At 41.8% G+C, this 25,413-nt stretch overlaps 1 protein-coding gene across 2 annotated transcripts; it reads left to right on the plus strand.

The window, feature by feature from the left end:
* Window positions 1-1,788: 1,788 nt before the first annotated feature.
* Window positions 1,789-7,011, plus strand: WFDC6 (WAP four-disulfide core domain 6). 2 transcript variants are annotated; one of them, XM_037982730.2, is made up of 3 exons: window positions 1,789-1,954; window positions 3,167-3,298; window positions 6,702-7,011. In XM_037982730.2, exons 1-3 carry the CDS (start codon window positions 1,864-1,866, stop codon window positions 6,704-6,706), a joined length of 228 nt encoding a protein of 75 aa, XP_037838658.1. In that variant the 5' UTR covers window positions 1,789-1,863; the 3' UTR covers window positions 6,707-7,011. The 2 variants fall into 2 exon arrangements, with proteins under 2 accessions (XP_037838658.1, XP_008014095.2); XM_008015904.3 differs by lacking the exon at window positions 6,702-7,011 and having other exon boundaries at window positions 1,794-1,954; window positions 3,167-3,319.
* The last annotated feature ends 18,402 nt before the right edge of the window (window positions 7,012-25,413 follow it).

The raw sequence follows: 25,413 nt of genomic DNA on the forward strand, positions 1-25,413 counted from the left end.
TGCATCTCCCTCCTTTTCCTCCATCTTTGGCTCTTTTGATGCACAATATCCTTCCGTTTTGATTTCATCTTTATGTCCCCATTATCTCCAACTTCTAGAGCTCCCAGTTTATACCTGTGTCACTCTCAATTGTTTCCAATAAAGAACATGATGTAATCCTGCACCTCTGAGGCTGAGTAATTGACATCTTTTTGGCACATTACAACTTTGCAGGGTAAGGGATCATTGAGGCTTCTGGTGACATCATTCAAGGGAGTGAAGACAATCAGAACTTTGAGAGTTGAGAGCTCCAGGGTTATTGTTATCTTCCTCTGCTTCTACAAAAGATTGTAAAACCCTTTTTAGTCAAGGACCGAAGGACAATGCCTTAGTTTGGATCCTCTAGAAAGTAACCCAGGGAACAGGGCATGGGTGCAGGTAGTTTGTTTGAGATATCTCCCAAGATATACAAGATGGGGAGTGGGATGAGTAATTCAGGGGAGAGAAGGGAAGAGAGAAGAGTCTATTAAGAGCTGGGTACCGCTGTGGCTGAATCCTACTGGGGACCTTTTAAAGAATCATGCAAAACCGACTTATAAATTTTCTTTTTAAAAATATTTTATTTTATTTTAAGTTCCGGGATACATTTGCAGGACCTGCAGGTTTGTTACATAGGTAAGCCTGTGCCATGGTGGTTTGCTGAACCTATAAACCCATCACCTGCGTATTAAGCCCCACATGCATTAGCTATTTATCCTGATGCTTTCCCTCCCCCTGCCCCGTCCAGAGGCCACAGTGTGTGTTGTTCCCTTCCCCATGTTCATGTGTTCTCATTGTTCAGCTCCCATTTACAAGTGAGAACATGTGGTATTTAGTTTTGTTCCTGCGTTACTTTGCTGAGGATAATGGCTTCCGGCTTCATCCATGTCCCTGCAAAGGATGTGATCTCATTTCTTTTTATGGCTGCATAGTATTCCATGGTATATATGTACCAGATTTTCTTTATGCAGCCTATCGTTGATGGACATTTGGGTTGATTCTATGTTTTCGCTATTGTAAATAGTGCTGCAGTGAATGTATCAGGCATGTATCTTTATAAAAGAATGATTTATATTCCTTTGAATGTATACCCAGTAATGGGATTGCTGGGTCAAATGGTATTTCTGGTTCTAGATCTTTCAGGAATTGGCACACTGTCTTCCACAATGGTTGAACTAATTTCCATTCCCACCAACAGTGTAAAAGCATTCATGTTTCTCCACAGCTTTACCAGCATCTGTTGTTTCTTGACTTTTTAATAATCACCATTCTGACTGGCATGGCGTAAACCCGGGAAGCTGAGCTAGCAGTGAGCTGAGATCCGGCCACTGCGCTCCAGCCTGGGCTGCGACAGAGCGAGACTCCATCTCAAAAAAAAAAAAAAAAAAAAAAAAAAAAAAAAAAAAAAAAAAGAAAGAAAAAAGAAAAATAAAACATAAGAATAGACATGTCAGGAGAAGTGTGAAATTAGAAAGAAGGAAGAGAGCTAGCATACTCTTAACCTCCAAACTCCCCCTGGGAAATGGGAGACTCTGGAGTTAAACCTCCCCTTCTGCTAAGGGAGCCTGGAAAGCACAAGACAAGATATGCCCTCTTTCCCTGGTAGACCAGAAAGCCTCAGATTGCTGAGGATCAGGAGCCACCTATCAAGGCCCCCTTCCCCCAGGTAGCCCCACTGATGGCCTCAGGGATCTGGTGTTCCTGATGGGGGAGTCTGGCTGGCTTGTCTCCATGACTGTCTCTTGGAGTGCTGGGGCACATCAGGGCAGGCAAAGCGCAGAGGTAGGAGCTGCTGAGCAGCGTTTCTTAGTTTTGGTGCCATCAACCAGGCTAGTACTTCCTAAAATGGGACTCTCAGGACTTCTGCCAATCCTGGTACCATTCTTCCTTCTGGGGGATGTCCAGAAACCTGGGCACGCTGAAGGGATCTTTGGCAGTAAGTACTGGGGACTCAGTCCTTGAAATGGAGAAAGGAAACTTGGTGGCGAGGAAGGAACAAAGAAAAATTTTGCAGTTGAGAAATTATTTTCTCCACCTGTGCCTGGAATTTCGGGTGGGAAAGAGGGAAGCTATTTGGAGTCTTTTGGTAAGAGACTCCCTTGGTGAATATAGGCATCCGAATCTGTGGCAACTGACTCCTTGTTGCCATTTCAAAAAGTTCTTCCTGGAGGTGCCTGGACCTAGAGCTCATGAAATGAACTGAGAAAGAGTAGTAAGCCCAAGGAAGTCTCCCATAAGAAAAACAGCCTGCTCCCCACAGCACTACCTGTGTCAGCTTCCAAATGTTCTCATTGCCGCCCCCACACCCACACCTACAGAGGATCCTAGCCCTTGGGGTAAAGAATGGACTCCAGAAGTCCCTTGGAATGCTGAAGTGTGAAGACTCACAATTAGCAGCTAACTGTACTGAGCACTGAAAATTAGTGGTTGAAAGTGAGCACTCAGGAGCCACACATTGTAGGTTCAAATCCTGGCTCCATCCCTGAGTAGCTGTGTGACCTTGGGCAAATTCACATAACCTCCTTGTGCTTCCAATTCTTCTGTTTATAAAATGTGAATATTAAGAGTGCTTACCCATAGATACGTAATGAGGATTAAGGAGAAAAGGCAGCTCACAGTCAGTGCTTCATCCGTATGAGTTACGTCATGTTGCCCCAGGAAGTTTGACGATGGCTTGTCAAACCGTGTTGCGTTAGTCTTCAAAGCAACCCTATGGGCAAATGAGGAAATCAAGACTCAGAAGTGCCTGGCACACCAAGGGTGGCCCAGAATTCAAAAGCCAAGCTATCTGATGCCAGAAATGTTGATCTCAATCATCGAGAGCCACAGCGCCTCCTGGGGGAGCAACCAAGCACAGCAAGGCTGAGTGACCAGAATAGTCTTAGAGGAGTGCGTCTTTCTCCCAGGAACCTCGTAGATGGTGTGGATAGAGGGTAGGGGTTGGTTTAGGGATTCGATGGTGAGTTGTTACGGGGTTGGGGATGTGGGCAGTGTTGGGAAATTCCTGAGCTACCTGAGGGCCACTACCTTTTGGGGACAGGTGAAGTGGAAACAAGGTTCTTTAACTCTGCAGGGGTGCCCTGGGCTTGGAGAGGGGGAGCACTGGCTCCTTTAAGGCCTCGAGGGAATATATCTTCCCTTGCCTTAGAGCCGTGTCCCAAAATCAAAGTAGAATGCGAAGTGGAAGAAATAGACCACTGTACCAAACACAGAGATTGCCCAGAAAACATGAAGCGCTGCCTGTTCAGCTGTGGAAAGAAATGTTTAGACCTCAGACAAGGTAACTCAGATGCTTCCTAAATTTCCCAGTGCCCTCACCTCCTATCTCCACCTGCACTGCACTAACTCTGTCTCCTGGTTCACTGATGGTTAGTCTCTGACCTACAGTTTAGGTACATCTACTTGACACAAATCTGTCAGTCCTGGACTTGGGAGACACGGATTTTATTTCATTTCTTCCTCTATTTTGGTATGTGATATGAACAATGTAGTTTTCCTTTCTGGATCTCAGTTTCCCTTTCCATAAGACAGGTGTTGATATTGGACCACATGGTCTCTTGGCTACTCTTCAGTGATTCTTGAGATGCCAAGTAGTCACCGAAGTCTCATCAAATGCCAACATTGTGTCAGGTTATGTGATAGCTATAAGAGACAGGTATATAATCTGTATGTCCTGGCTTTTTTCTCCAGGCCTCTCTGTCTATATAAATCCAGGATGCCTTCCCTGACCACCTTAGACCACCTACACTCTTTCTTCTCTGCTCATATTATTAAGCTGTAAAGAAGACCATCAAGGACTATTCATTCATTCTATTCATTCAACAAATATTGATTGGTGCCCCTGACAGCCATGATGGGTTCCACTTGCTCATTGTGGCCAGGAAGGTCAGAAAAGGTTTTTCTGGGAAAGATATCCATGATTTAATAGAAATAGCCTTTCAGGCACAGGTAACAGCATGTACAAAGGCTCTGTGGCAGGAGGCAGCATGTTCAGGCCTAGAAAGGCTGGAAAGCAGAGAGTGAGCAAGAGACAAGAAAGAGGAAGCTGGTAGTGTATATTCAGGGCAACTTGAATCTGTACTCCCAAGTGGCCATCCTCAAGTTTCGGGCTCAAATAAACGCCCTACTTAATCGTATTTTCTGAATCTTGTTACTTTAGGTTGGCATATCTTTCAAGACAATAACTAGGTTTTCAGTGCTTTGACAAAACCTCAAATGTGTGGCCTTCCAACCAGGCATCCGTGGTTTCATATTGTTCAAGTATTTGTTGCATCCCTATGGATTGCAGCTCTCTGTAAGTTCGCTGTTGCTGGACCAAGAAATAAGGCATACACAGATTTCTACAGAAATTGTAATTCGATAAGAGATTTTCAGGAGATGGGGAAGGCTGGTATCTTTCAGAGTGCAAAGTGATTTTGGAATTGAAATGATTTCTTTGGGTTAAAGTTTGCCACTGACTTGTGTTCCTGAAACATGAAGCATGAATATGTGGGCTGACAAATAGTCTCTCTTGATAAATAAACAAGTAACAAATTTTAAAAAGAGAGAAAGATGAAGCTGGGCTAGATGGGGGAAGGAGAGCTGGTAAGAGATCTGGTCTTGATCCTAACAGCAATGGATTAACCTATGTTCAAATCCCTTACCATCTGTGTAGTCATAGGAAAGTTATTTAGCCTCTCTAAACCTTAGTTTCCTCATCTGCATAATGAGAACAATAAGAGGACCTACTTTACAATATTAAATGTTAGTAGATGTCAACTACTAAGAATAGTGCCTGATACTAATCAGTGCTATAATTGTCGTTTTGTCATGCTTCAGATTATGAGGTTCTAAAGAACTCTATTTGTACCTCATAGCACTATGGGCAAAATAATTGCTCAATAAATGCTTAAGATCAGGGTAGATTTGAGTTTCGGGGTTTTTTTTTCTGTGACTACTCCTGAAGCATCCTCTCTATGCCAAATTACCTGCTAGAAACTGCTGTATCAAGATAGCATAAGATGCAACTCCCTCTCAAAAATCTCACATTCTCATGGAGGAATCAGAAAATGTGAACAAGAAAGTACATGGAAATGATAAATATGTGTGCAAGATTGAGAGGCAACAAAGAAAAGCAAGGAGTAAAGAATGAATCCAGGAAAGACTGCATAAAAGAGTCGATGTCTGGGAAGGGTTTTGAAGAATGAACAAGAGTGTACTTAGCAAGAGAGGTCTGGATATGTCAGGCATGTGCAAAGGCACGGGGTGTGTAAGAACATGCTATTTTTAGAGCATAAGTGTGGGAAGTTGGGTGTTGGGGCAGCATAAGAAATAAAGTTGGAGAGGAGGAGGAGAAAATGGATTCTGAAGTCTCTCTGGGTTTGGTAGAACTTTATCCTGTGCCCAGCAGATCTGCCATTCTGGAAACCAATGTCGAGCAGATTGCAGAAGTCTTGGAGATCAGCTGGTGGCCTTTCATGGAAGTCCTTGCAAAAGATAATGATGCTCGAATTAAGAAAGCGGTAGAAAGGAAATAAAGGAGAGCTATTTAGGAGGCAAAATCAGCCAGATTTAGTGTTCAGATGTTGGGGAGGCAAGGAAAAAGAAGCCATGTGATGTCACAGCTGTTCCTTCCAACAGCCCTGTTAGGCAAGCACGTTGGGACTTTGCATTCTCATCTTACAGATGAGGAAGTCAAGGACCAGAGAGGTAAAATGAGTGGTCAAGGTTCACACTGAATTGAGAGCAGAGCCCTGAGCCAAATTTGCTTCTCAGCAGAGACAAAGAGAGCGGTGGTCAGAGAAAGGGAGAGATGGACATTCTCCAGGGAGACAGGCACCCAAACAGCTCTGTTCTGTGATCTCCCTGCAGGTATATGCAGTATGCCACAGGAGGCTGGCCCCTGCCTGGCCTCCATACTACGTTGGTGGTACAATAAAAAAACAAAACAAAACAAAAAACCCTAAGATCTGCTCCAAATTCATCTATGGCCGTTGCCAGGGGAACAATAACAACTTCCAAACTGAAGCTATCTGCCTGGTCAACTGCAAAAAATACCATAAGTCCCGGAGGTCCCAGTCTCCTGTGCTCACCAAGGCCACACTGGGAGGTCTGGGTGTTGGCTGGTCTATTCCAAGACCTAGGTGGGCCTGGGGATGACAAAACCAGCTCTAATGCAGAAGTATAAGTAGAAGGATATTTTGGGAAAGAGGGTGGGAAGGGAGGGATTAGTCAAAGGGATATTGGCAAGTACGAGGTGAGTAGTGGGTGTAGAGAGAAAACAGAAGTGGTGGAGTATCCCAGACCAGGTCAGATGGAAGCCCAGTAAACCCAGCCCAGCCCTGGGCACCATTCATCAGTCAATCATTATAGGCCTTTACTTCTCACTAAACCTTGTTGTTACTTCTCTTCCTTTAAAGGTTATTTCTAACCAGGGCAACCACATACTTTATGGGCCAAACCAAATCACTTTTGAAAGTGTCTGAAGGTGAGGTGACATTAATTATTACAACAGGCATAAACTGAGACTCTACTGGACAAGTCAGAACCCATGATCATTCTAGGATCCCCCAAACTCACCTTATTTCCGTTCCTGCCCAAAGATGTAAAAATGATCCCACCTCCTTTTTCCCATTAGGTGCAAGATTTGGTTCCTAATGTGGTCAGGGTCCAAGCATCTCACCCTTTATTCTTCTACCTCACAGGTTAGCCTTACTTTATACCTTAAGGAGGAGTCTGAATAACCTCCAGGATTTGGATCATAATCCAGGCCTCTCTCCACGTGTGCCTGATTGATGCTCCAAATTGGCTTCCACGGGCCAAACCTTGGCTGTTGTAGAAACTGAACTCCAGGAATTGCTTACACCCTTTCTTCCAGTGTAGCATATCTTCAAACACAATGCTCTTTCCCTTGACCACTTCTCAGTATGAAACTCTATGTCTTCAACTTTCAGAACCCCCATTTATTCGTGTGAAGGCTTCAGTTACCTTAATAAAGCGCTCTGTGGGGTCTGATTTCTCTGAGGCTGAATAATTCACATCTGCAATATGCTGATATTGACATATACTCACATCTCTCTATATGTAATTTTCAGAGAACAAGAAGCCATTGCAAGCCGGGCGAGGTGGCGGGCGCCCAGCTACTCGGGAGGCTGAGGCAGGAGAACCACGTGAACCCAGGAGGCGGAGCTTGCAGTGAGCTGAGATCCGGCCACTGCACTCCAGCCTGGGCCACAGAGTGAGACTCCGTCTCAAAAAAAAAAAAAAAAAAAAAGAAGCCATTGTATCTTCTGGTGACACCAGAAAAGGGAGAGAGTATGAAAATCCTGCAAATTGAGAACACTAGTGACATTGTTACTTTAGTAAAATTGTCGTTAAGATGCTGAAGAATGGAGCCAGTGCAGATCCAGATTTTGTATGGTCTAAACCTGATAAATCAGGAGCTCCTTTAGAAACCAAGCACACACCAGGCACGGTGGCTCACGCCTGTAATCCCAGCACTTTAGGAGGCCGAGGCGGGCAGATCTCCTGAGGTCGGGAGTTCAAGATCAGCCTGACCAACATGGAGAAACCCCATCTCTACTAAAAATACAAAATTAGCCAGGCGTGGTGGTGCATGCCTGTAATCTCAGCTACTCGGGAGGCTGAGGCAGGAGAATTGTTTGAACCCAGGAGGCAAAAGTTGCAGTGAGCTGAGATTGCACCATTGCACTCCAGCCTGGGCAATAAGAACGAAACTCCATCTCGAAAAAAAAAAGAAAAAGTAAAAGAAAGAAAGAAACCAAGTGCAAATAAGTACAAAAGAGAATATGATTTCAAGTGAGGAGGGAAACTGCAACCAACTGCAAATTTTTAAAGGCTGACAAACACTAAAAATTACACAAAATCCATATAAATTAATAATTCATTGTTTACATTTATGACATCAATTCTGTAAAGCACTGCTTCTGTGGAGAGAATGGAAAGATAACTAACTCTTTTATTTAACATGGTGATCAAAATATGATATTTTAATTTTTATTATAGGTGAATTGGATAAAACATATACCCGAGTGCTTGCAGCCGTACTTGATGTCTGTAGTTCTGTTACAGGTTTGTGTCCTAGAAACACAGGAATTTTAATAAATTATCTTTTGTACAATTCCATTAAAAAAAGAAAAAATGCATGGTACATTTAAAATTACACATATTGAATTATCAAGTATATGCTTACTAGAAAAGAACTTCTGAACAGGCTTCTATAAGAGCTGATTTTTTTTTCCCACTGAAAATGTGATGTATCTGGCTGGGCTCAGTGGTTCATGCCTGTAATCCCAGCACTTTGGGAGGCCGAGGTGGGCAGATCACCTGATGTCAGGAGTTCAAGACCAGACTGGCCAACATGGTGAAACCCCATCTCTACTAAAAATACAAGAAATTAGCCAGGTGTGGTGGTGTGTACTTGTAGTCCCAGTTACTCAGGAGGCTGAGGCAGGAGAATTGCTTGAACCTGGGAGGTGCAGGTTACAGTAAGCCGAGATGGCACCATTGCACTCCATCCTGGGCGGCAGAGTGAGGCTCCATCTCAAAAAAAAAAAAAAAAAAATTGATATATCTGTTATTTGAAAGAATGCTCCACAGGCTTATTTTCCTGGCTCCGTACCTTTCAAAACTTGTTTCTCCTCTACTACCCACAACCTTCTTGGGCTAAGAACGTTCATTTTACAGTGCAACCTCTAGTCCCATAACTTAGTGTCATAACGTCAAGGGAATTGGCCCAGTAGACAACGGGAGTATTATTTGCAGCTGCTCCTCCACCAGGACAGCTAGCAGCAACTTCCTACACATAGAAATGACAGCAAACGGCCTAAATATATTCTACTAACTCCAAAATAAATATATCCCCAACTCAACTTCCTTTTAATTTGCATGTCTAAGATGCTTGCAATCGCCCCAACACCACCTAACCCAGGAGAAGTGTGAAAGGTCAGAGTGGAAAGGGAAGGTGGATTGGCTGATTATGGTTAGAATATCTTACTTTTGTAGATATTACAGGTCATCTGACCATGTAACATATAGCTAGAAGCACTTCCAGAATCGCTCAAGCAAGGACCTTGAGGCTTGGCTCCATCAGCCTCATGGTAAGTCCATCTCTGAAAGGGCCCATGGACTCGTTTTCTGGAGTTGTAGCAAAGGAGACAGTTCCATAGCATGGTGCAGAAATTCTCCAAAATTGAAAATAGCTGGAGAGAGGCATGAAAGGGAGAGATGAAGGAAAGCAGAGTAGAGTTAAAGAAGAAGGGAGAAGAAAGGGGTGAAGGAGGAAAATTGTGTGATGGTGTGACTGTTTTAAAGCAAGGTCCTACAATTCTTTCACTTGCCTTCCACCCAGAAGTGGGATCTATGTCCCCTCCTTTTGAATCTGAGAAAACTCTGTGACTCTTTGACCAAGAGAATAAAGCAAACATGATGCTATGTGACCTTCAAGGCTAGGCTAGAAAAAGTGCAAGTCCCACTTGATCCTCTTAGGTAGCTTGTTTGGGGGCAGTGGGAAACTGCCATGTAAGATGTCCAACTACTCTGAGAGAAGCCCATACTAGAGAGACCCATGTGGGTGCTGTGATCAGCGGGCCCAGGTAAGCTCTGACTGATAGCCAGCATCAATTGCAGCCATGCAAATGAGCTGCTCAACCCAATAGAGCCTTCAGATGGCTGCAGCTCCAGCAGACGTCTGACTGCAACCATGGGAAAGACCCTATAAAAGAACCACCAAGCAGATTGCTTCCCAGATGGCTGACCCACAATATGAAATGGTTGCTTTAAAATGCTAAGTTTTAAGAAAATTTATTCACAAAATAGGTGATCAAAGATAGAAAGGGGCTAGCTGCAGTGGCTCACAGCTGTAATTCCAACCACTTTGGGAGTCCAAGGCAGGCAGATCACTTGAAGTCAGAAGTTCGACCAGCCTGGCCAAAACGGCAAAACTCCATCTCTACTAAAAATACAAAAATTAGCCGGGCATAGTGGCGGGCATCTGTAATACCACCTACTTGGGAGGCTGGGGCAGGAGAATCTCTTCAGCCCAGGAGGCAGAGGTTGCAGTGAGCTGAGATTGTGCCACTGCACTCCAGAGCAAGACTTGGTCTCAAAAAAAAAAAAAAAGATGAAAAGGGAGTAGAAGGAAGGATAGGGGAGAGAAAGAAGAAAGAGATGCCCAGAGGACTGGGCAAGACAAGAGGATGCCAGGCTTAAGAAGGGAATCTCACAGCAGGCAACTTGTCATCACAGCACACCAAGACTTGCTATCTCTTGTCAAATAAGTTTCTTGTTTAATGTAACTTGAATCAAGGGGCTCTAAAGAGGCTGGAATTCACTTGTTGTTGATGCTGTTGCCATCTCTACTCCCCTCTCTTTAGAAAGGGCTGGTTAAGCTGATTGAAGAAAACTCTAAGGGCGCTGCAAAAAAAGGTTAGAATTAATAAACAAATTTATTAAAGTTATAGGATACAAAATCAACATACGAAAATCAATGGCAATTTTATACACCAAGAACAATCTCATTTCCATTAGCAGCAGCAACAACAAAACACTTAGTAATTAACTCAACCAAAGAAGTGAAAAACTTATGCATTGACAATTATAAAACATCGATGAAGAAAATTTTAAAAACACAAATAAATGGAAAGAAATCTCAGGCTCATAGATTAGAAGAATTAATATTGTCAAAATGTCCACACTACCCAAAGCAACCTACAGAGCACATGCAATTTCTGCCAAAATGCCAATGGCATTTTTTACAAAAACATAAAAAGCAATGCTAAAATTCATATGGAACCACAAAAGACCCCAAATTGCCAAAGGAATTTTGAAAAAGAACAGAGCTTTAAGCATCACATTTCCTGATATCAAATTACACTGCAAAGCTAGAGTAATCAGAACAGTGTTGCACTGGCACAAAAACAGAAAAGCAGATATACAGGCCAATGGAACAGAATAAAGAACCCAGAACTAAGCCCATCCATTTGTGGTCAATTGATCTTTGACGAGGGTGTCAAAAACACACAATAGGCAACAGAAGATCTCTTTAACAAACGGTGCTGGGAAAACTAGATATCCATATGCAAAAGAATGAAATTGGATACCTATCCAATACCATATACAAAAATCAACTTAAAATAGATTAAAGTCTTAAACGTAAGACCTGAAACTAAAATTCTTTAAAAAGTCTTGAAGAGACATCTGTATTTCCAAGTTCATTGAAGCATTATTCATAATAACAAAGATATGAAAGAAACCCAAATGTACATCAGCAGATAATGAATTAAAAACTGTGGTGTGTGTATGCACACACACATACATGTTATACACATATATACAATGTATATATACATTATACAATATTTGTATACATTATGTGAGTACACACATACAATAGAATAGTATTCATCCTTTAAAAAGTAGGAAATCCCATCATTTGCCACAACACAGATGAATCCAAAGGACATCATGCTAAGTGAATTAAGCTGGACACAAAAAGACAAATATTGTCTGATCTTACTTATATGTGGAATCTAAGATAGCCAAACTTGGGCTAGGAGTGATGACTCACGCCTGTAATCCCAGCACTTTGGGAGGCTGAGGCAGGAGGATTGCTTGACGCCAGAAGTTCAAGGCTGCACCCTGGGTGACAGAATGGGATCCTGTCAAATAAATAAATAAATAAATAAATTTTAAAAATAGTCAAACTCATAGAAGCAGTGAGTAGAATGGTAATTACAAGGAGGATGGGGTGTTGCGGGGGGGAAGGAGAAAAATGAGAAAATATTGGTCAAAGAGTACAAAGTTTCCATTTCAGTTATGCAAGATAAATTAATTCTGGAACCTAACATACAGTATGGTGACCGCAACTAACAATACTGTATTTCATACCCGAAATTTGCTAAGAGGGTGGATCTTAAGTGTTCTCATCACACAAGAAAAGGTTAACTATGTAAGATGGAGTATATGTTAATTTGCTTGAGTGTGGTGATCATTTGATATCAATATAGGAAGTTGCACGCTTTAAATATATACAGTTCCTATTTGTCAATTATACCTCAATAAAGCTAGGAGGAGAAAAATAAAAACTCTTAGAAAAAATGTAAGAAAAAATCATCTTTACATTGATTTTGACAATTATTTTTTGGACATGACATCAAAATTACAAGCAACAAAAGCAAAAATAGACAAGTGGGATTATATCAAACTAAAATCTTCTGCACAGCAAAGGAAACAATCAACAAAATGAAAAGGCAAGCTACTGAGTAGGAAAAAATATTTGCAACCATATATGCTGTAAAGGATTAATATCCAAAATATATAAATAACTCACACGACTACTATTCAAGAATACATATCAAGAATACAAGTAACCTGATTAACAAATGGGCATCCAACAATTCTTGGGAAGCTGAAAAAAAAGGGCAAGGAACCTAAATAGCTATTTCTCAAAAGAAAAAATTTTGATGGCCAATAGGTATATAAAAATGTGCTCAAGATCTCTAATCATCAGGAAAATGCAAATTAAAACTACAGTGAAATATCACCACACCCCTGTTAAGATGGTTATTGTAAAAAAGACAAAAGATAAGTATTGGCAAGAATGTTTAGAAAAAGGGCATCCTTGGATACTGTTGGTAGTGAGAATGTACATTGGTATAGCTATTTATGGAAAACAATATGGAAGATCCCCAAAAAATTAAAACTAAAACTACCATGTGATCCAGCAATCCCCTTCTGGGTATATATCCAAAGGAACTGAAGTCAGGACTGAGAAGAGAAAGCTTCTTGTGCTCCCTTGACTTGGCATTATTCATGGCAAGTACAGAAACAAACTGAATGTCTGTTGACAGATGAATAGGTAAAGAAAAAGGCTGGGCATGGTGGCTCTCACCTGTAATCCCAGCAATTTGGGAGGCCAAGGTGGGAGGATTGCTTGAGCCCAGAAGCTTGAGACCAGCCTGGGCAACATAGAAAGACCCCCATCCCTATAAAAAGTTTTAAAAACTAGCCGGGCATAGTGGCATGTGTCTGTAGTCCCAGTTACTTAAGAGGCTGAGGCAGGACCATTGTTTGAGCCCAGGAACCCCTAGGCCACAGTGAACCATGATCGCACCACTGTACTCCAGCCTGGGTGACAGAACAAAATTTTGTCTCAAAATAAATAAAATAAAATAAAATACACGTATACATATTCAATGGGATATTATTAGCCTTAAAAACTAAAAAGGAAATGTTGCCATTTGGAACAGCATGAATGGAACTGCAGGATGTTATGATATGTGAAATAAGCAAGACAAAGAAGGAGAAATACTACATGATCTCACTTATATGTGGAATTTAAACATTTTTACATTAAATTGACAGATAAAATTGCATGTATTTATTGTATATAACACGATTTTTTCCCCTCCATACTGCTTTTTGAAATAACATGTTTTGATACACACACACACACACGCACACATTGTGGAATGGCTAAATCTAGCTAATTAACATATACATTACTTCACTAAGTTATTTCTGTGGCGAGAACATTTAGAATCTACTCTCTTAGCATTTTTTAATAATATACAGCTCCTAGATGCAGAGAGTAGGGTGATGGTTGCCAGGGGCTGGAGGGAGGGGGAAATGGGGTAATGTTGGTCAAAGGGGATAAAGTTTCAGTCATATGACATGAATAAATTCTAGAGATATAATGTGTGGCATAGTAAGGATTGCTGACAATACTGTATTGCATACTTAAATTTACTAAGAGAGTAGATCTTAAATCTTCTCGACACACACACATACCACACATACATACATAGTTAACTATGTAGAGATTATAGATATGCTAATTAGCTGAAATGTGATCATTTTGTAACGTATACGTATATCAAAACACCAAGTGGTACAGCTTAAATGTATACATTTTTTATATGTCAATGATATTTTAATAAATATGTTAAACATTTTACAGCTAAGTCCAAATCATTACTGATAAAATGAGATTTTTTTCTTTTTTCTTTTTTTTTTTTTTTGAGATGGAGTCTCACTCTGTCGCTGAGGCTGGAGTGCATGGTGCGATCTTGGCTCACTGCAACCTCCGCCTCCTGGGTTCAAGCAATTCTCCTGCCTCAGCCTCCTGAGTAGCTAGGATAACAGGCATGTGCCACCACGCCCGGCTAATTTTTGTGTTTTTAGTAGAGATGCGGTTTCACCATGTTGCTCAGGCTGGTCTCGAACTCCTGACCTCATGATCCGCCTGCCTCAGCCTCCCAAAGTGTTAGGATTACAGGTGTGAGCCACCGCGCTCGGCTGAAAATGAGGTTTAATGCAATTGTTAGAAAGTAACTCCCCAAATAGATAAGACATAATGTTTTTAAAGTGTGTGACACAGTATGAAAGAAGATCAATAGTATTCTGGAATTAATATTCTGAGTGATTACAGTAAAATTGTGCCAAATGTCCTGCCATTAACAAAAGAAGTCTATGGTGCCTGCTTCTGGTGTAGAAGGAGAGTAGGTGAAGATGTTAGAATCCTTGGAAGTGGGAGGATCAGGTCAGGTTCGTGATGAAGACCCTGAAAACACTGCTCATTTGGCAGTTTTGCGAAGTGTCTGTCCAGTCACATTGTCCCCATGTGTGGTATCTCCCCATGTTGACATTTGCTCTTGCCTCCACACCTCTGTGAGAATTGGTCTCTTCTCCTGGGACACCTATCCCAATCCTGTGCATCCTTAAGATCCAGACCAAATTACTAACCAGTCGTCTTTGGTCTGCATCCTGTGGGAAAAGCACGTGTCTGGGAATAAAGAAGTCCAAATCCGAATCCCAACTTTACCCCGGTTGAATGTACACTGTGGTTGGAACAGGATAGGGTGGAGGGATGCTCCTCTCAGGGCCTCAGTTTTGCATTTCTAAGATGAAGACGATGGACTAACGATGTCACAGTGTAATTCTAAATTTGAGAAAATATGGCAGATCAAGGACTCTGCCAAATCTGATAAGAACCTGGTGCTTGTCCTTCTCACCGGCACTCTTCAATCCTTGATTGGGGTTGACATACATGAATGAATGGAACAGAATCATTCTGTCCCCGACACCCATGGACCAAAGAGGCCCTTGGAAATGTTCAGAATGTGTCGTGTGGTGGACAGTATCTGCTTGCCGCTCTGTTCAAGAATGAACTCAGAGCCCTCAGGGCTGAGCACTGAGAACCCCTGCCTTGCAAGACCTCAGTGGGGCTGGGTATGTTGGGTCTCTTTATCACTGACTATTTGCTCATGACTCTGCCCATTAGATCCCAGACGACATCTCAAGTGGAATCTTCAGGTATTTCCCATGGTACCATGCATATCCAGGACCTCTCGTCTTCCTCTCCTTCTTATTCTCTCTTTGGAGCTGTCTCCAGAGCCAGAAATGCCCAGAGGAAGCTTAAATCATTCGGAAACATAGGGAATGTCTAAGCCGAGGGGCCTAGAAAAACTCCAGTAGCCCCAATCCCTCTCTTTTTAAAAACACATGCACAAATGGAAGCTTCTAGCAGGGGAAATGGACTTGTTTAAAATCATACAGCAAATAAGTAGCAAAACGGGAGCTAACCAGGTCTGAAGGGTGGCCAAGTGTTGCCAGATGCCACGGACTAGTTGGAAATCAGGATGGATATAGTGACTATCTGTGATTTTGATTTTTAATGTTCAGTATCTAAATCTAATTCTTACTAGGACTTGCTACTAAGGAAGAGTCTTGGTGGGAGTTAAAAACCAGTATTCCCAGTACAAGAAATGAAAGAGCCAAGCTTTCACTCAGAGACGATTTAATATGGAGAATTGGTTACATGAGTATTAGAATCCCTCACTCCTAGATTTGGGAGTATAAAAGATTTGGCGTTACCAGAACCCAGGAGTTAAGACAAGGGGCCCAGGCACACATAGCGCTCACACCTCTGGGGGAACAGAGAGGTGGGAGCTGTGACTGGCACTCTGTCTTCTAAAATTTCTGTAGCCAGTGTTGAGACCTCTGAGGGATCAAATGGTGCTTGGTCCACTAGGTGGTCCACTAGGTGGGAAGGCATGGCCAGCTGCATCTCTGAGGAGGTACCGTGCAGCTGGTTTGAAGAACCAGAAGCATCCAGAGCCTGGAGGGGTAACTGCTTCCCCCACCACAGACTTGCCTGTGTCACTTCCGTGGCTCTCATTCCCCCAACCCCAGGGACTTTCATAAAGATATCAGTGGTGGTAGCAGTGAGGGTTGGAGGAAGTTGTCTTACCCAGAGGAACAGAAGATGCAGCAAAACACTGTAGGCCACACCCCTTTCAGGATCCAATTCCTTGCCAGGACCTGCCTCTTGTCAGACCAGCTGCACTCCACAGCTGAAACATGGGGAAGGGAGAACCGAGACCACCTAACTGTCATTGAGACCTGGGTTTTGTGTTTGGAGGGAAGTTTCTACTCCCCATTCAGTGCGCTTTACATTTCGAAATCAACAAGTACTGCTACCTGGGCTGTCCTAAGATATCTCAGATGCCGTATAACAACAGCAGACGCTGAAGAAAATGGGCATGTATTTCAGTACTTGTTTAATACATTGTCTATCATTGATAAGCCATGGATTTCTTTTTTTAGCCAAATCACCTAAGGTAGTAACTCACTAGTACCAGTACACCAAGAATTCAGATTCTAGGGCCTTCCCAAAAAACTAAACTTTATAAATAAATAAAGCTCTCAAGGTAATTCTTTTTTGTAAATTCTATATAATGTTCCTTTTTTAAAAAAAATTTTACTGTGTATATTTAAAGTATACAACATGATTTTTTAAGATTCAAGGTAATTCTGATGCCCTGTAAGTTTGGGAACTACTAGTCTAATACTCCTGATTTAATATCACATTCCTGAAAAGTATTATTGAATGTAGGTCACATCACTTCTGATTCATCACACTTTTGTACATTCTTGCTTCTTTCTGCTATTAACTTTTGTTCTAAAGACCCATCCTTCTTAATTTGCTATTTCTGCTAAGTATTGTCCAGTAGAGAGTGCATCATTCGTGATTCATCATTGCTGTCCTTTTGCTCAGTTTTCTCTCCCTGCTATTGATTTCCTCTTTACTGCCTACTTTAGCATATTAATTCATCAAGCAAAATGAGCACATCTTTGGTGTTGTTTCAACTCAGCAGTAAAGTAAAAGGAGGACATGGAGATGCCAAAAGTATATTTAGCTCCAGTGTACTTTATTTTTTATGTCTAAGGAATCTCCTCTTTTTCCCACAACTCCCTCCCCAAAGCTAATTCACTGAGAAACCTTGTCAAGTCAAGCTTCTCTCCCCATCTACTGTGTCAGCTTTGCTGGTCTTATTTCAGCTTCTTAAATGCACTGAGCTCCTTACTGCCCCCAAAGCACTCACATGTGCTGGTCCTCATGTGTGGATTCCCTTCACCTCAAATCTTCATCACAGATCTTGTACTTCTCTGTCATAGCTTTTATCATAATTTGTAGGTTTATATTTAATTGTGACATTATTCAATGTTTCTCTCCCCTCTAGACATTAGACTATAAGGAAAAAGCATTGTGCCTTTTTCTTACTAGTGTCTGACACAGGAGAGATCTTCAATGGATATTTGTTGAATGAATGGAAATGCATCATATAATAAAACACACCTTAATGTGAAGGGCCAAGGGGGAAGGGCTGGTAACTGGAACAGAGATCTATATGGAAGGGATATCCTGAAAGGAGGAAGTTGAGGCATCCATGCAGACCGTGGAGACACAACCAGAGGAAGCTGGGGAATAAATACCCAAACCTTAGTCCCAGTCTTTCCTCTAATCTCCTTCTGTGCCCCATGGGCTGGTTCCAAGCAGAAGCCAGAGAGCAAGATAACTGTTGATGCAACCCATATATTTGGTTTTCTGAGGTATAAAGCAGGGCACAGAAAAGGGGGTAAATGGGTCCAAAAGGGGGAAGAAAGAAATTCACATCCATCTCTCAACATTCACTCTTGGGTTCTGTCCACATGAAAAGTCCATGTCCCAGCATGGGGTTGCATGAGTCTCCCTGGTCACCAAATCATTGTGGGAGGTATCAGATGGTCACATACCTAAAAGCTAAAATGCTAGCCATCACCAATATTCCTCATATTCAATTGTGGAAGAAGGGAGGAAAGAAACAACTAACATAAAACAATAACTACAGACCCCACCTGTGTGGCTGGTCATGAAGTTCAAGATGATAACAATAACTGCCTTCTCCCAGCATCCTTTCTATGTTTCCATTACCTTCTGCCAGTTAGATGGAGTGCTTCACCTGATGAGGTGATCCAAACTTTCATTCTGTGCAGTCTGAGCCCTTCATTATCTTTCCTTTATGGGGTTCCCACAGTTTTTCATTGATCAAGACTATTGTACAAAGGAGTTCTAAGAGGTGCCAATGAATATCTTGGGTTCTAGGTTGTGGTGGTTAATCTTATGCATCAACTTGACTGGGCCACAAAATATCCAGATTAAACATCATGTCTGGGTTTGTCTGCGAGGGTGTTTCTGGATGAGATGAGCATTCGAATTGGTGGGCTCAGTAAAGTAGACGGCCCTCCTGAATGTGGGTAGGCATCATCCAATCCATTGAGGCCTGAATAGAGCAAAAGATAGAAGAAAGAAAAATTTGTTCCATCTTTTTGCCTCATTTCTTGAACTGGGACATCTCATGTCATCTTCTCCTGCCCTTGAACAAAGATTCACACCATCGACTCCCTTGGTCTCAGATCTTTAGACTCAGACTAAATTACACCATCAACTTCCAACTTTCCTGGGGCTCCAGTTTGCAGATGACAGATCATGGGAATTTTTGACCTCCAGCCTCCATAACTGCATGAGCCAATTACACACACACACACACACACACACACACACACACACACACACACACAGTCTTATATTGGCTCTGTTGCTCAGGAGAACTAGTATACAGACAAGTTTCCTTACCTCCACTGTACAGCAGCAACCCAATTTCCCCTTGGTTATCAGGATTAACCACCCATCTGGTGCAGTGACACCCTTCCCTTTCTTTTGATTAAATGGTATGAAAAGCCAAAAATATCCAAGGAGCAGTGTTTGCTCTTAATTCTGCAAAATCCCAACAGTGTTTTCCTGTGGAAGCATTCCTCCCTTGAGCACTAAGACCACCAATCCCACTAAGCCCAGGATTGGGAGGATGAGAGGCAAAAGTTCCTCTAGTGGGTTCTTATTAGATGTGAAAGTCAGAGGAGAATCCCTCTTAATCCTGGGCTAAAATTACAATCATTTCGGGAGCTTTTAGAAAATATTGTGGGCATGGGAAAGGGGGTGGGGAGGGAGGGAAAGAGAAAGGTAAGACAACAGATAAGGACCACTTCCATCAGGGACGGGTCAGTGTTTTGTTCTTACTAGAATAGATACTTACTCTGAACACTAATCTGCCCTCCCTGCATGGAACGCTTCTGCCAGAACTACCATCTGTAGACTTATGGAATGCTTTATCCACTGTCATAGTATTTCACACAGTGTTGCTTCTTATCAAGGAACTCATGTCACAGTAAAAAAAAATTATAGCAATAGGCCCGTGCTCATGGTATTCACTGATCTTATTGTATTTCCCAGCATCCTGAAGCAGCTGGTTTGATAGTACCTTGCAGGATGGGGTGCAAAGGTTCTGTAGGCTGTATATGCTCTGAATCAGTCTCCAATATATGGTACCCTTTCTCCCATAGTCAGGATTCATGTGCCCAGGAATAAAAGGGTGGAAATGGGAGTGGGTATTACTCACTATTATCCCTGGTGACCTACTAGCAAAATTTTTGCTTCCTATTCCCATGATCATATAGTATGCTTCCCTAGAAGTCTTAGTTCCAAAAGGAGGCATGCTTTCACAAAGAAAACCAACAATGATTCCCTTGAACTGAAAGTTAAGACTGTCATCTGGCTACTTTGGGCTCCTCCTGCCTCTGACTCAATAGGCAAAGAAAGACATTACTATGTTGGCTGGGGTTATTGATCCAGACTACCAAGGGGGAAATTGAAGTACTGCACAATAGAGGTAAAGGAAGAGTGTGTCCGGAATACAGAAGATTCTTTGGGGCAACTCTTAATATTACCATGCCCTTTGATTAAGGCCAATGGAAAACTACAACCGAACTCAGGCAGGACCATTAGCAAACGGCCCAAACCCTTCAGGAATGAAGGTTTGGGTTACTTCCCCAGGTAAAGAACAATGACCAGCTGAGGTGCTTGCTGAAGGCAAAGGCAATACAGAATGGGTAGTGGGGAAAAGTAGTTATAAATGCCAGCTATGACCATGTGACCATTACAGAAACAAAAACTGCAATTGTCATGAGTATTCTTCCATATTTTGTTATGAATATGGGTGTGTATTAAGCAAATATCTTTGTTTTCTTCCCTCTCCTATTTCCTTATTATGCAACATAAGATGTATCGACTTTATTCCGTAGTACTTAAGTATTGTTCATTTTACATCATAGAATTTTAAGCTATGAAATATCAAGAGGAGTAGATGTCACTCAAAAACGATGTTCTCTTTGGGGAAGGGGTTGGTGTATTTCCATTGTCTGCAAGATAATTGTATCATGTTAGGTGGGATTATAACCTTGTAATAGTTTTTATTTTAAGATTAAGTATAGCCTAAGGAGATATGTATGGGTGCCAGGTTGACAAGTAATGGACTTGTGATTGCTCATTTTATGTATCATCTTGACTGGGCCATGGGGTGCCCAGATATATGGTTAAACATTATCTCTGGGTGTGTCTGTAAGGGTGTTTCCAGATGACATTGACATTTGAATTGGCAGACTGAGTAAAGCAGATTGCTCTCCCCAATGTGGATGGGCCTTAACCAGTCTGTTGCAGGCCTGAATGAAATAAAAGTCGGAGTAAGAAATATGTATTTTTTCTACCTACCTGCCTTCAAGTTGAAACACCGGTTTTCTCCACACTCAGACTTGAACTGGAATGTATGCCATTGGCTCTCCTGGTTCTCAGGCCCTCAGACTCAGACTGGAGCTTGCATAATTGGCTCTCCCAGTTCTTAACCCCATGGACTTGTATCGGTGCTGTGCCATTGGTTTTCTTGGGTCTCCACCTTTCTGACTGCAGATCTTAGACTTATCATCCTCCATAATCATGTGAGCCAATTCCTTACAGTAGAAAGTATATATATATATGTGTGTGTGTGTGTGTGTGTGTGTATCCCATTTTCAATATGTTACCATTAGGGAAACTAGGGAAACATTTAAAAATGTTAACATTAGGGGAAACCATATTATTTCTTACACCTGTATGTGAATTTATAATTATCTCAATAAAAATTTGAATTAAAGAAAATATAGGCAAAATAAAGACTTTCCCATATAAACAAAAACTGAGAGGAGGTGATACTTCTCTCGAACTAGACTATATCCTTAAGGCTGAAAGAATATGAGACCAGATGGTAATTTGGATCCACAGGAAGGAATGAAAAACACCAGAAATGGTAAGTATGTGGGTAAATATAAAGTGTGTATATGTGTGTATAAGGGTGTGTGTGTGTGTGTGTGTGGTCTTCTCTTGATTATAACCTGCTATAATAGACATAAATGTAATATATATGACAACAAAAGCACAAAGAAGGGGCAGGAACTGGAGCTATACTGGTGCAAAGTTACTATATTTTCCCAGAATTAAATTAATTGCCTGACATATGGTGCTCATAAGATGTTAGTCCCCTTCTTCCTTCTAGAAAAGAGAAAGGTCATTTGGAGGTTAGAACCTGAAGGGTGAAACTTTATTCTTTCAAAATCCCACCCTTATTTACTTCCTCCTTCCTTAAACCAGTCAAATTAATGGATCTCAATCAAAAGTAAGTTAATTGGGGCCGGGCCCAGTGGCACGTGCCTGTAATCCCAGCACTTTGGGAGGCCGAGCTGGGCGGATCACTTGAGATCAGCCTGGCCTACATGGTGAAACCCCGTCTCTACTAAAAATACAAAAATTAGCCAGGCGTGGTGGCGCATGTCTGTAATCCCAGCTACTGAGGAGGCTGAGGCAGGAGAATCTCTTGAATCCAGGAGGCGGAAGCTGCAGTGAGCCAAGATCACACCACTGAACTCCAGACTTCCAGACTGGATGACAGAGCAAGATTCCATCTCAAAAAAGAAAAAAAAAAAAAAAAAAAGGAAGTAAGTGAATCGGAAGTGGAGCAGGGTTGAAATATTACCTATGGTATACAGTGTTCACTCTTCGGGCCCAGGCTTTGCCACTATGCAATATGTCCATGTAACAAACCTGCACATGTAGCTCCTGAATTTATTAATTTTTTAAAAAAATAATGTAATGATTTTTCACATACATGCACACACATACGGTTGACATAGGGTTAGTAAGATTCCTGTAATGAATATAAGTGCTAGATAACTAGCTAGGGCTGCCTTCTCGCTGCTCTAACATGTTTTTAATAAATCTTACACTTGTCCTCCCCTTTCTGGAATTACAATAACACTGCCACCCAGATCTCCTGAGAAAGAGCCAATTCACTGAGTCATAACCAAAGATCCCCAGGGCAACCTGAGTACAGAATGAACTTTTCAAGGGCCAGGTCTTGTTGTACCTACCCACAAGGCCTGTTTGGTCAAACGAGTACAGACGCACCTCATCAGGCACTGCCCCTCGCTGCACTGGATCCTTATCATGCTGTTAATATTGGAAATATTATTATAATTTTTTAAAAAAGTGTTTCTATCTATTGCTCTTCTGCAAGGTTTCCTAACCTTGGCATGATTAACATTTGATGCCAAATGTGAGGGCTGTCCTGAGCAGTATAGGATGTTTAGCAATATCTCTGCCTCAACATACTAGAAGCCAGTAGGTGCCCCCAATCAAAAATGTCTCTAGATATTGCCAAGTGTCCTTGGGGGCAGTATCACTCCCTCCCCTGCTCTCCTGATTAGTATGTTTAAAGGAAGCTTCTCACTTCCTGATCCACCGCCCCAGAGGAGGCAACACTGTAGGAAGCTCTCAGCCAAGGAGCATCAATAGGCACTCCCGCCTTTCCTCTGCCTGCACAGCAAGTGACAGTCTATTCCTTTCTTCCTTCTATCATTATTTTGTTTTCTGATGAACAGATTTGATCACCCAAGAGGGCTAAGAAAGGAGATATCAAGGATAATGCTGGTGGACCCCTCAAGGTGCAAAAGAAGTTGTACCACCAAGATGTTGCAATGTAGGCTTCAGAGGTGCCTTCGAGGAAATAAATGTGGGGTAAACAGTAAAGATCAACAGATAATGAGAGGGTCGACCAACAATTGCATAACCTATAGTTAGAGAAAGCAATGGCCAAGGAATGAGTATCATGGCTCCAGGAAATGTAAAGAAAAGGAAGAGCTATAACTAACATGCAAAGGTGGGGAAAACATTTCTGTAGGAACTAAGTATGCTGCTGATTCAGTAGGCACTCTCATTTTCAAAAAGGCATCATTGCCACACACACACACACACACACATACACACCCCTTGCAAAAGACATGTACCTGTGTGTGCATTCACAATGTGTGAGGCTTTTGAATATTTATTGAACACTTGCACCAATTCTGGGAACTATGCTAAAGCCACATAATTAACCCCAATTTATAGATGAGAAAACTGAGGCTGGAAGAGGTTAAATGACTTGCCCAGGTCAAGAGTAGCTGGACTTAAATCAACCCAAGTGTCCATTACTGGATGGATAAAGAAAATGTGGTACGTATACACAATGGAATACTAGTCAGCCCTTAGAAAGAAGGAAATCCTGCCATTTGTGACAACGTGGATGAACCTGCAGGTTACGTGAAATAAACCAGGCACAGAAAGACAAATACCAGGTGATCTCACTTACGTGTAGAATCTAAAAAGTTGAAGTCACAGAAGCAGAAAGTAGAATGGTGGATACCAGGGGCTGGGGGTGGGAAGTATTGGGAAGATGCTGGTCAACAAAGGGTACAAAATTTCAGTTAGACAAAAGGAATAGGTTGTGAAGACCTATTGCACAGCATGGTGACTATAGTTAATAACATAATGTACACTTGAAAATTGCTAAGAGAGAAAATTGCTCTCTCTATATATATATACACACACACACATATATTCAAAACATCATATTGTACATCATAAATATATAATGTTCCTCAACTTATGATGAGATTGTAGTCTAATAAACCTATCCTAAGTTGAAGATATCAGAAGTTGAAATGCATTTAATATACTTAACTTACCAAACATCATAGCTTAGTCTTACCTACCTTAAACTTGCTCAGAACACTTACACTAGCCTACAGTTGGGCAAAATCATCTAACACAAACCTCTTTTTATAACGAAGTGTTGAATATCTCATGTAATTTATTGAATACTGTACTAAAAGTGAACACAGAATGGTTGTATGGGTATTCAAAGTACTGTTTTTACTGACTGCACATTGTGTTTGCACCATCATAAAGTCAAACATTGTAAGTCAAACCATTGTAAATTGGGGACTGCCTTTATACAATTTTTATTTCTCAATTAAAAATAAATAACAATAAATATATGATAGAATGCTTCTTGAAAAAGAGTAGCTGGACCCATCACAGCCTCAGATTTTAAATCTGAGGCTCACTAAATTTCAGTAAAGCATGCTGGCTTTGTCTTTCAAAAGAAATTGGATCTCTAGAGAATCAAGGAAAGGAGACAGGTGGAATGTTCTGGATTCTGGGGTGTGTCTCTAGGGAGCATGACCCTCTGAACCAAACAAGGCTGGGCCCTCCTTCTACATGGTGCTTTTGATATTGCTATTAAAATATACTGAGTCTGCTTCTCCTCCAAGTAGGTGACTGTTTCTGACTTCCAATGTGTTTGTGTGTGTTGTTCCCATAATTTCCTGGGAGCACCCAGATGGGATGGAGGCAGCATCTAATACTTTGCCTGGTGCAGTGTGGGTACCTGATGAATGTTTGTTGAATGAATGAGTGATATGAGAGCACTGAAGCAGATGGACCCGGGTCTCAGTCCTGTCTCTGACACGTGCTGTAAATGTAACAGTGGTCAAAGTAGCATAACCTCCTCTTATCTACAAAATGGGAGCTTTAAGTGTTGTGGGATTCTTGTAGAGACTTAAGGGAAGCAATGTGTGAAAACCATTTTTGCATGGTGCCTAGAAAATAAAAGGTACTAAAAAATGGCTGCTGTCGTTTTAGTATTGTGAAAAGGGCTTCCACACTGAAGTGGTACTAAAGTAGCTTGGTTGGCCAGATCAGATAAGGCCAGGAGGAGAGAGGCGAAGCTGTGCTTTGGATGAACGCTCTGTTCCTGAGGCAGCCCAGCCCCATGAAAAGCCTGAGTTAAGGGTGAATGAGCTGGATGTGGGGCCAGGATCCTCCCCTTGGTC

Source organism: Chlorocebus sabaeus, chromosome 2 (assembly GCF_047675955.1).
Source record: "Chlorocebus sabaeus isolate Y175 chromosome 2, mChlSab1.0.hap1, whole genome shotgun sequence".
In the NCBI taxonomy this organism is placed as follows: Eukaryota; Metazoa; Chordata; class Mammalia; order Primates; family Cercopithecidae; genus Chlorocebus; species Chlorocebus sabaeus.